The sequence below is a fragment of the Pezoporus wallicus genome, unplaced genomic scaffold, assembly GCF_028554395.1.
Source record: "Pezoporus wallicus isolate ANWC-B61680 ecotype Strahan unplaced genomic scaffold, APGP_CSIRO_Pwel_v1 contig_4161, whole genome shotgun sequence".
Lineage (NCBI taxonomy): Eukaryota > Metazoa > Chordata > Aves > Psittaciformes > Psittacidae > Pezoporus > Pezoporus wallicus.
The window spans coordinates 1,619,155-1,631,320 of NW_026639584.1; the positions used below are offsets into that span (position 1 = coordinate 1,619,155).

Sequence of the window (12,166 nt, forward strand, 5' to 3'; positions counted from 1 at the left end):
CCCCTCTGAAACGTGTTTAGTTATCACCCAAAATTGCTGCAGTCAGCCTGTCAAACTTGACGCTCTTCCCCAGGAACCCTGTCTATGTGGCCTTGTCTGTTAGCTGCAGTTCATTTAACTCCCCTAAAGCTTTCCCTGCCATCATTCTGTCTTCCTCAGATGCCGTTGCTTCCCAGGCATCCTCCTGCAGACTCCTACCCAAGTCTGATTAGGTTCTGGCATGTGGGCTTGCACTAGTGTCGATATTCAACTTTTTCTCTTTCTTGATGACCATCAATGCTGAAACTGCCTCTCTGAGTGCAGGACACGGGGAACATCAGGAGCACATGGGTGGAAGTGCTACTTCTGAAGGTAGTAACAGTGACTCTGAAGAGAGAAACAATAATAAGTAGGAAAGAACAATTAAAATCATGAGGAATTAATGTGAGTTTTTTACCAGGATCTAGATTTTCCTTGTGTGGAATACGGGATTTGCCACATTGCCCTTCTGGGCCACAAAGACAGACATTTAAAAGCATCTTTCAAAACAACTCCCTGCAGTCTGGTCACAGCTGGGGGCCATGACTCATGCATGGTTATTTGTGTGTTGAACAACACTTTCCATTGACATGTTCAAATACAGACATGGTTTGGAAAGGCACTTTCAAATTGTTACACTGATCTAGCACAGTATCAGGAAACTCAAATGGAGAAAATACAAGGGGATGTTTCCTCAGCAAGACTCGCCTGGCCATCACATCCTATGTCTTTAGCACATTACAAAAGAAGTTCTAAAGACAAAGCTCAATACGTGGGCAGCTGGGTTTTACAAAGTGCATGAAATATGCATGTAGCTGTAAAGCACTCAGTGACAGACAGGATCCAAGCAAACAACAATAATTAGATCAATGTGTTAGGACTTCCATGGTGGTTGCTGTCTAGACTAGAAGATGGATTTTAAAGGTGACTGCTTTTCTCCTATCTCAGCATCATAACAAATGATACTATGATTATTCTATACCATCATCTTACTAAATTTTGACCAGACTGATTAGTTTTATATCAGTATAAATAAGGAATAGGACAATGGAAATTAGAGCTTCTACATTGCATTTAGGATAGAAATTAGATTAGAATGTAATGAAATACTGGAATTATAGCAGAGGCTTCTTCCTGTCTCTGCACTGTAAGAAACTTGTTTCTATGTTGAGGGTATAAGGGGGTGTCTCAGATGTATGCTATGGAATCTCCCCTTTGGCACTGCTGATAATGCACCACCAAAATAACTTCTCCCTTGGGAATTCTTTGTCACAAGTTAATTTAGTCCTATTCCATCCCCAAACCTAGATTTACAGTGAAAAGGTGGTGATATTTCTCTGATACTGTCAGTACATGCCTCAGATGATTCATGCAGGTCATTTCAAATAAGAACCCATAAAACAAAGCTATAGCGTGTATTTGATAGATGCTACACAGTTTGTAACAGCTGTTAGAGCAGTTTAGTTTTAGAGAGCTTTAAATACCATGCTGCTACCATCATTTATCAAAATTTCTGCAGAAAAAGTAAGGTACTTTAAATCAGACTCTGAAGTTCAAAAGGAAAACTCTTCTGTACAACACTATACTGACCTGCAGATAAGATCTCAAATACAGGCACTTGGATGCCATCCACTTGCAAATTACAGACCCAAGGTTAGAAGGTCTTCAATGACTAGAAACAGTGAGAGTGATGCATTAGAAAGGAGAGAAACTTTCCTTTCCAGTGCTTCAGAACTATGCATATACTCTTACTAATACAGGAAGCTCACAAAATACCACCTTTGGTGCAGTCTGACGGAGCAGCTGTGAACAGTGACCCCAAGCATTCACACCAATGCAGCTGTGGGAGGAAGCTCCACATCAGGAACAGGGAGAAGGGGACATGTGGCTTTTTTTAAGGGACCTGTGATGTGGTGATGCCTGAAGCGCCTTACATGACAGATGCAGTCTATCATATGTCCCTGTGGTGATGATATTATGGTTCTGTAGATTCTTTTTCAGACACAAAATTCCTCATTAGATGCAGCTGAATAAAGAAGCTCTGAAACAATGTCAATATAATTATTTTTCATCTAAGCTTGTCCATTTCTTAGTTTCACCAAGAGATTTCTTATTTGAAGGAATGCTGGCTCTAATCCCATCCCTAATTCATGCATGCCATGTTATACGCAGCTCCAACTACCCTTTCTTGCTGCAGAGATCAGAGAAAGACGATGTGACACTTCAGGTAGTGAGGCAAGTTGAAGAAGTTTCTCTCCAGTGAATGTTTTCTTCTTTGGAGGGGTGCTTGCCTGGGCTAGACTTGCACAACAGCCAATGTCTGTGCAGATAGCATGCCACTATTTTTATACTCTGGAGTGTGTACATAAATGTATTCAACTACAAGCAAACAAGAGTCCACAGGAGCTTACTTATGTGCAGCAGGCAGAACATTTTCAATGCTTTGCTGTGCTTCCTTGTTTACTTATTTATGTTCAGACAAAGGAAGTGGTAAGGCTGATGAGCTGACAGCTTTTCTGAGAAGAGACCATTTTGTGTCAGAGGAAGCTGTATATCTCTCAGAGGTCCTAACAACGGAGTCCTACATTTACAAAAACAACAGCTCTTACACGGAAGAAGCTGAGCATTAGGCAAAGGATTCCTGGACACGCTGGAGGTGGTCACGCACAAGGAATATATGGCTGTTCCACCAACAGTACTGCTCGAACCTTCTCTAACTGCCTAGGGGAGAAAACTTCACCATGGATTTAAGGAACATTCCGTACCGTTCAGACGTGGTTACCTGGAACCCAGACGACTTGGCAGACTACTTCAGGACAGTAAGTTCAGCTGTGCTTTGTCTTTGTGTGATGGAGGAGCAAACTGCTGCAACATGGTGCTAAATTTACATATTTTTATAATGGGCAGAACTTGTTGCAAAACCAAAAGCAAAATCACTGACAAGAAGCTCAGCTAAACCGGCCAGCAAATTCTGTAAATGAAGCTTGAAAGGGTGTTTGAAATGGGGTATAAGAGAAACTTGTGGCTTTTCAAGAAAATACACGCTTTGCTACAATTGTTGATATAACACATTAACAACTGTAGAAGGCATTAATGTGTGAGAAGTACAAGTTTTTTAGCTCTTCTTCAATGATTTTCAGAAGACGTTTTGTTTTTTCAAGTTGCTTAGTGTTCACAAGTGTGCCTCTGAATGTCTTTGCTAATCACATCCACGAGAACCCAGCAAGAACTCCACAGTTGTAGGTACATGGACTCCACATTTTTTAGCCTCAGTTGGAAAAACCGTTTGCCTTTTGGTTTGACTTCCCCCTTCTAAAACTTCTTGGCCAAAACCCATGGCTCAAGGTTAGTAGCTGTCCCCTCTTTCTGGTTACTTTTTCTGATGTTCCTTATGTGACCAGCTGGGAACTTCCGTTTCTTTTGACATCTTTTTCACTTGTGACTATCTATACATTTCATTTTAAAAGGCAGAGAAGTTTCCACACTGAAGAAGTACTCTGAAAGGCAGTACAGGAATGCTGAAACCTTTCTGATTGCCCAGGAACGTGTAACTGAGCCAATTTTACTACAGCTTCATTTCTCTGTGTTCTCTGTAAATTCCTCATTCTTCAGGATCAGAGACAGGGCCTGCTCTGTGTCCCTTGCTCCTCCCAAAGTCCAGATTTTAACATTGAGATCAACAAGATTTGGGAAGATTTGGGAAGATTTGGGAAGACTTTCAAGCACTGCCAGCATAGGTGCTTAATTTTCAAGTGAGCTGCCAGACCAGCTTTAAAAAGCCTGTAAGAGTTTGGGCTTCATTTTAAAATCACATAAAGCTCATTGTTTCAATGGCTCCTATAACTCTGTGAGAGTTTTATTTGAGGAGTTGAGGCAAGTTTGATACTAGAATGCAAAACCAGCTAATAAAGACAAGCAGCTCAAACACAAAGCCTGTGTTTGGAAACTACCAACTACCTGCAAACCTCTAATTTTAGGTTCCTCAGTTTCTGCCAAGTAAGAATTCTTCACACTTAAGAGTAGTAACATCTGGTGAGTTGACTTTAAGCCTCTGCTAATTTATACTATGCACTGTAAAACGTAAAAGCAAAGCTGTTCATACTGGTAATATGTTAATGAAATAGTTATTTTTAATAGCTAAACAGTATTTTTCATCAATTACTTTACAAATGAGATTAGGTCTCCGTCCCACTGATGTATTCTACCAAGTATGGCAGCTGCTCACTGCTGCACACAGACTTGTGCTGGTAACATCATGACAACGCTCACTGACTGACAGAGACAGTATTTGCACCTTGAAGTCCTCAGTCTGCACAAATGTCTTGCTCTGTGTCCTGATGCGTTTAGCAGAGTTTGGACTGTTTCTGCATGTGCGTAACTGAAGTGTCCTAAAAACATCCTCTCAGCTGTTCAGATGTTTTCAGGACCTGTTCTCATATAACACCAAGCTATGAGATTATTCCTTAAAATGAATAAATAAGATAAAACTAAGAAAGGACATAATGCTCCCTACAATATGTTCTCTGCTTTAGGGGAACCGTCGCAGCAGTACAGGATCATGTGTCTGCTTAACTTTCCCTAACTAAAGTTTCAGCAGGACTAGAGCCATTCTTCTGTCCTGAAGGGTCCCAAATGTCACTTTGCCCACTCTTTGGGTTCCTTCTGGTACGGACCTGATCAACTTGGAACAGGAAAACGTCATTCTAACCAGGTGAAAAATACAAGCAGTGTTCTCACATGCTGTTTCTGATCAAACAAAAGAAAAAAAAAACAGAACCCTGAAGACACCCACTGGAAATATTTAAGGATCAGGTCTTGCTATACATCGCTAAGGTTTGGGCTTGTTGGTTTGCTCTTTATTTAAGTCCCTCAAGTTACTGTTACATTTTTGCATGGTAGGACCAGGAGCTTTATTTTATTATGTATGTGATCAGCTTCTAAACTGCCTGTCCTTGTCCTAAATACTACCACAAAACAGAATATTGTGGAAAAACTTTCCAAATACTACAGATAATTTCCAGGATTAACAAGCAACATATCTATCCAGAGGAGGAAGCTTTTGGATCACAATGAATTCAGAGACTGGGATCAGGACTTCAGTATTCCAAGATACCAAGTATTTGCTGTGCTTCCTGTTTTCCACAACTGTCACTACCACAACTATCCGTTTTCCAGATACTTCTTTGGGCCATGCAACTGTTTTTTAAATGTGAGGAATTACATGTTACTAAATGGATGGAACTGTCAAGTCCACTGCAGAATTTTTCTCTTAAAAATCCATGTTTACAGAAAAAGATGAGCCATTTAGACAGGCTCCGGCATATGAAATGGTGATTTGGAGCATCTACTCAAAGCAAATGATATGCCTAAGTGTGTTCATCCGTTCTTAAAATGAAGGTGCAATAATCATCTTCTTATCATTGACAGTTAAAGTATAAGGACTGTGAGAAAGTCGTGAGGAAGCACAGCATAAATGGACAACGGTTTCTGGTAAGTGGATCTGTAAAAATTCCTTCCTGTAAGATTCCCACCAAGTGATTGCTTCAACTTCTTAGTTTGCATCAGCAGATGCAAAGTGCTGAGCTCGAGGTGGTTATTCAGGTATAAATATGAGAAGTAATTGCCTTTGCTAAAATCAGCCAGCCACCTCCTTTACATACAGAGCGCTGGCAGCCCAAGCATGTTGTTTAATATGCATCTATTTATGTACTTTTTAAATGACAGGGAGGTTATAAACCACAATCTTGTCTTGAGTTCATCTGTTCCTTTATAGGAAGTGCTTGCTTTGAAGTACTAACTACAGAAAACTCACATTTATTAATTGTCCTCTCTTACTGAAGAAGATACAGACGTGGGCTGGATGACTGGCTTTCTGGTGTAATCACTATTTCATGCCTATATACTTGAAATTAGGTTTCTTTAAATTTTGTATATAGAAATGTAGAAAATCAGTGAACTTAAAGAGCAGCAAAACCAGTAATAGTTTAAAAATAAAAGTCCTACTGCGTTTAAATCAACATTGCTCCAGGCTTTACCAACAACATGGCTTAACTTTAGAAAAGCTGACAACTTCCATTAACACAGCAAATGGTTTTGGGCCTTACATATACATCCACGAGGATGTGTAAGGGCTTTTATTATTACTTTATTTTATCTTTATTTTATTTTATTTCCAAATATTAACTACACTATTTTCCCCCAAAGTAGTGATTTTGATCATCTGTACAATTAATGAAAGTGGGAAAAGCTATGCACACCTCTTCTAAAGCCTTATATTTCATTTACTTGTCCTAATGGATCAAGCTTTTTGACAGAGAACATCACACTTTCAGGCACCCTTCACTGGAACAGGATGTGACACCTCCCTCCTACTGGGTGGAGTCAGAATTATTCAGATGTGTGTCACTGTCACAGGATCTATCCTACCAACCCCTAAGAGCTACTCCTTGGCTCAAGCACCGAGGAGCTGTGGCTGGAGTGGGAGTTCTGGCTCTGGAAGCATTATGAAATTCCAGGGTTTGTGAGGTACAAATAAGATGAACAATAACTGCGATTCCTAAGGGACTGCTATCATTTTGTATTTCCAGAATGTTTCTCTAAATACACAGGATCATAGAATCGACTGAGTTGGAAAAGACCTTTAAGATCATCAAGTCCACTCTTTCTCCCAGGACTGCCAAGTCCATCACTAAACCATGCCTCAGAGTGCAGCAGTTCTTCAGAAGCATCCTAGCAGATGCAAAGGATGCTTTTGTATTAAGTAAGCAGCTGCTCACCTCTGCTGAGGCTTCAGCTTTTAACCTCTTGACCTACTTGCCATTTGTATAAAAACTTCTATCTTGTCATTACATAGAAAGGTTCCCCTGTGAAACCGAACAAAGGAGGCTTTCAGGGGAGCATGCTGGAGTACTGCGATCTTGAGAAAACAATTACTGCTCTGTATGAATGCTTTTTCTCAGCAATACCTTTTTACATTTTGTAAGTTACTGGAACGTGCCAGATTACAGTAGCGCAGAGGGAACTGTTCGGACTGAGGGCTTGCAGGTTTTCTGTCTGCTGTCAGATCTCTCTGGTAAACCTGACTGTAACAGTATTGCTGTATCAGAACACCCTAGTTTCAAAGCCACATTTCTGTACCCACTACAAGGCTACCACCAGGAAAGTCCAGTTGAGCCGTGGTAGGAAGGAGACTGCAGCGATCCCATGTAACTTATTCTAATAAAATTCTCTAATATCTAAAGTAGCACCATAGCCCTTTTATGAGAGTTTAAACTGAGAACTTTTATCGGCTTTACTGCCAGAATAAAATTCTAGAGAGACGCTTTAAAAGGTCTTTAGCAAAAATTCTAAATTTAGAAAAAAGAGAGTACAATTTTTCTGTGGTTTACTCCTGAGTATTCCCAGAGGCAAAATAGTGCTGGAAACCAGAGATGGGATTAGTCCTGTGCTGAAAATCATTGATACCATTGTGTACCAATGCAGAATTAGAAACCTCTTACTGTTGGCAGTGAGACAGAAAGAACCAGACTATCATCCATGTTCCAAAGAGAGTGTGTGAAGCTTGTGAGTGACTACACTCTGTCCTAAACTCAGCATTGAACATAATGGAAGAAGAAAGGGGCTGACCCTCTCTGCAGCAGCATAGCAAAGCTCTCAAGACTTAGCGCAGCTCAGCTTCAGGTCAGGAGTAACCTGTGATCTAATCACTGGGTTATGGTTGAAGGGGGAAGAAACACACACACAGTTTCTAGAAAGACTTCTGTTAGGCTGCAAAGGCTGCTCTTAAGTCCAAGGAGTTTTCAAACCATATCTCCACTAGAACATGTGATTTTACATGTACTGTGATGCTACAGGTATGGTTCTGAGCACAAAACTCCAGCAAATGCTGTTCTATTTTAAATCTACAGTTTTACCATGAAAATTCGCAATTGCGCACAACTTTGCCTGATTTCACTGTGCAGACATAAAGGAATTCAATATATCTAGCTTCTGAAGTCACCTAAATACCATATTTTTTACCTGCACTAAAAAGATGTGAAGCAAAATAGCCTAAAATCAGAATCTATGGTAGAAGTTTGCCTTCCCTACCAGGAACAGCCCTTTACAAAGGGCATTTTGTTGCATATTGCCTTAAAACTGTAAGTGTTTAAAAGAGCATTTAAAGTGTTCTGTCCGTTTATATTTTCTGTGAGAAGCATAATTCCACAGTTGCCAGGAGGAATGCCACTGCTGATGGGCTCAAGCAGACCATGTTCTGCTGGCCTCACACCATAATCAGTAGCACAGGATGTTACCAGGATGTAGCTCTCTATCAGTTGCTTGACACTGTCCAACAAGATGAATTATGGTATCTCAAGGGTATGTTTTCCTGTATGCTAGGTGATGGCAATGTACAATGAAAATCCAGAAAGCAAGAGAACAAAATGATAAAATATTAGAAGACTTAAAAATAGTGCTGGAATTCTTTGGGTCACTGTCTGTCCACCCGCTTTAGCTTCAGCATCTTGACAATCTCTAGGAGAAAGCTGTTGCAGAAGAGGGTTTGATTCCAGTTCTTTTGAGAAGCAGCTTGCCTGTAAGTCAATGTGACTCTACACCATCAGTAAAGGACTGGATTAGAACCCAAATCAGAAAAGCAAATGATTTGATTTTAACTTTGCACAGAATCCCATTAATCCAGGAAGAATGGCTCATCTGCTGGCAAACAAACGCTCTCCTCTGGGAAGTGCTGGTTTAAGATTTTACTTCTCCTTACAGGTCATTATGACAAGCTCTCATTAAAACACTGCAGCCATATTCTAGAAATACTTCTCTTTGAAGTTACATGTGATTACTCTGTTGAAGTCCTTTGTGTGTAACTGAATACCCATGATGTTTGTTAACCTCCAGCTGGTTTTATGCAGCTACATAACATAAAGACCAATATCCAGCAAAAACAGAAAAAGAGAGAGAGGATTTTTTGACGGCAATGGGTTCACTTCTCTTACAAGCTATGGGAAGGACAGGCTGTTATCTTACACTGCTTTTCTATGCACTTGCTATTCCTGCCAGTTGAGATCTGATGCCTCATTTTGCGTATGCAAACTTCTGTTGTGGCAGGGCGTTCCATGCACAGTTCTGTGACATGTACCATGTGCTTCCTTTTCAGAACATGACTGAAAATGACATTCAGAAATTCCCCAAACTCCGAGTGCCGTAAGTAAAGCCAAGCCAATTTAACACTAAATTATTTTAGCTGGTCTGCAGTGAAAACTCATAGGAAATAGGGGGCAAATGATTTGCAAGTGATTAGATAGAGACCTGTTGATTGCGGTCTCTAGACTTTTCTAGAAAGAAAAGTTACTCCAAAATGAAAGGAGGGTTGTCATGGTTGCTCCAGCACAATGATACAATACAGAACTATTGTCTGGGGGATGTTCAAAACAACTCATCCATAAGTTCTTTGACAGCAGCTACACAAAGGTTAAACTTTTTTTGCAAGTACTATGTTTAAAGTATGATTTAACTGTTTGGTGTTTAACTGTTAACTTTAACTCAAAGGAATAAAGAAAGTCCGGTATGTAGACAATGGGTGAGAAGTGCAAGTGATTTTCATCATGTGCTTTTCCTGTAGGTAGGCATTAAGGATAAACCAGTCTGGAACATTTGATTTGGTGTTCAATTGTTCAGCTTCCCTGAGCTCTTGTGGATCAGGCCCTGGAAAAGTTTCTAATTTATCTGAATAGCTTCTGGAGTTTTAAAGAAGTTACTTATGAAGAACGTTACCTCATTAAGTTAAACTGAGTAACAGAGAAATCAGCTGTTTCTAATATTTTATGGTGGAAATCAAAGGATTTTATTTTGCTGTGAGTTCTGTGGTACATATTTAAGCTGGACATTATGAGGTTCCTAACCATAGGACATGTGGAGCTCTTCATGGTCTTCTAAACAAAGTAAGGAGGAGAAAAAGAACTCAACTCAAGTTATGCCAACATGGTTTGCTGATCATTTCCCAGCTCCACACTCACGCCTTCTATGCATTTCTCAATTTTGCTACATCAGATATGGTCTGCTTCACCTTTTCTGATGCATCAGGGCTTGTGTAAGAGGTTTTGGTGAGGCCAAGAGCACTGAAACGTTCTGAAACACCTGTGTGGTCTGTCACATTCACATGCTTCTGGGTAAGCTGGTGGCTAGATTTGAGGGCAGGCAGATACCTCTATTCAGATCAGATATGCAAGGACATTACGTGTTTCTTCAGATCATATCTGTACTTTCACACAATAGCGATTGGTGGTGTATGAGTATTAGCTAGTGGGACCAGAAGTATCAAAGACCTTCCTACAAAAGAAGATGCCCCAATGGCTCAGCATTTGGCAAAAGTGCTGTGTGTTCTCCTTGTTTGAGCTTCTGGTTTTGAGAACTTCTGATTTGCTTTCAAATTTCTGAGTCACAAGCAGTCAGTGGAAGGTCTAATAACCCACACATACAAGAGCTATTAATGTCATAGGTGAATAGTCAAAATGAAATCTAACAGGGTGGATTTACTCCTGTCTCCTCATCTATGATGTTTGGAAATTGAAATCTCCTCATCTATAATGTTTTGGAAATTTGATTTTCACAGTCACTTGCCTTGTTTCAGCCCAGCAGCAAGCAGAGAGCCTTTTCTAGTCAGATCTGGGCTTCCCAACAAGAAAAGAACTTGAAATTAAGAGCTTTATAAGAAGACTTAAACTTGTTGCCCAACTTGAAGAACTGAATGATTAAGTAAATTAATCAATCTGAATGAAAGTTCTGGAACTAATGCCCTTGTTCTCAACTTTCCCCACACTTACAAAAGGGAAACAGTTCACTAGACTATTGTGAATACACATGGGACAAGGGTGATGTTATGTGGGATCCTCAGTGTAATGCCACTGTTTGCAGCAGGAATTTAGGGCTTTAATGGGGAAGAGAAGCAGCTGCCATTTAAAAACAAAACCAAACCAAAAGCCCCAGCAGAATAAAATACATCAGTAAAAGAACTTGTCAGGTTTTTAACATTAATTTCACCACTTCAGAATCTCCACACTCTCCCCAAAGTGCAAAGTGCTTGCTGCTGACTGCTACTACAACAGTCATACCCTACTTTCATATCATAATGCAAACCTCACCTAATAGGAAGAGGTTTTCTACAAGCTGAAACACACATTAGCATATTGTATAGTATCTGTTGCTTAACAACAGTGCTAAATTCCGAGCATGTTCTATAAAAATGACTAATATAAATAGCAAGAGTCGCACCTGCAGCCATTGGCAGGAATAAAATGTACATGTACAAGAGCCATTGCTCTCCAGTAACTGTAGCAGGGTTATGCTGACTTACATGTACCCAGTGCACAAGCCAGCACTACAACTGCAGAGGCTTTGCAAACCACAGCCTCCATCCATCTGCACCTCCTGAGCCTGGTATGTGGCTCTAAATGTGGTATACTAAATGTATACTTTTGAGTAAAGCTACTGTGTAAGTGCTAAATATAAACGTGTCATTACTTGGGGTGATTCTGTGACATTTACAATAACCTTTAAGTGTCTAGGCTGGAGCAGCTCTGCTCTGGAGCCAGGCTGAGAGAGCTGGGCTGGGTCAGCCTAAAGGGGCTGCAGGAAACCTGGAGAGGGGCTTGGGACAAGGGCCTGTAGGGACAGGCCAAGGGGAATGGCTTTAACCTGCCAGAGGGGAGACTGAGATGAGCTCTTAGGCAGAAGCTCTTCCCTGTGAGGGTGCTGAGGCGCTGGCACAGGGTGCCCAGAGAAGCTGTGGCTGCCCCATCCCTGGCAGTGTTCAAGGCCAGGTTGGACACAGGGGCTTGGAGCAAGCTGCTCCAGTGGAAGGTTGGAACTGGATGAGCTTTAAGGTCTCTTCCAACTGTAATCAGTTCAGGATTCTATGATTCTGTGAAGTATCATGGGCCATTTCCTGAAACTAAGAGAACCCCTCTGCAATCTTCTGTTACTATTAACGGAAGTTTTGAGAGCTAATCCTCGTCAGCTGTGTTACAGGTGCACATCTCCATGAATTTTCTTGGGGCTTATTTTTAAATCAAAAAAAAAAGGATTTAAACACCATTTTGAAAGTTAAAATATCTCACAAAATCTTTAAAACTCTCCATTAAAAGGGCTGCAGACTACG

At 40.6% G+C, this 12,166-nt stretch overlaps 1 protein-coding gene across 1 annotated transcript in view; it reads left to right on the forward strand.

Annotated features, from left to right (window-relative positions):
* Nucleotides 1-2,521: 2,521 nt before the first annotated feature.
* The window catches only part of LCP2 (lymphocyte cytosolic protein 2), a 30,769-nt gene continuing 21,124 nt past the window's right edge, over nucleotides 2,522-12,166 (forward strand). The window contains exons 1-3 of the mRNA XM_057415088.1: nucleotides 2,522-2,837; nucleotides 5,446-5,508; nucleotides 9,167-9,213. Coding sequence (XP_057271071.1) covers nucleotides 2,760-2,837; nucleotides 5,446-5,508; nucleotides 9,167-9,213 — 188 coding nt within the window. The 5' untranslated portion in view covers nucleotides 2,522-2,759. The remainder of the gene's footprint in view (nucleotides 2,838-5,445; nucleotides 5,509-9,166; nucleotides 9,214-12,166) is intronic.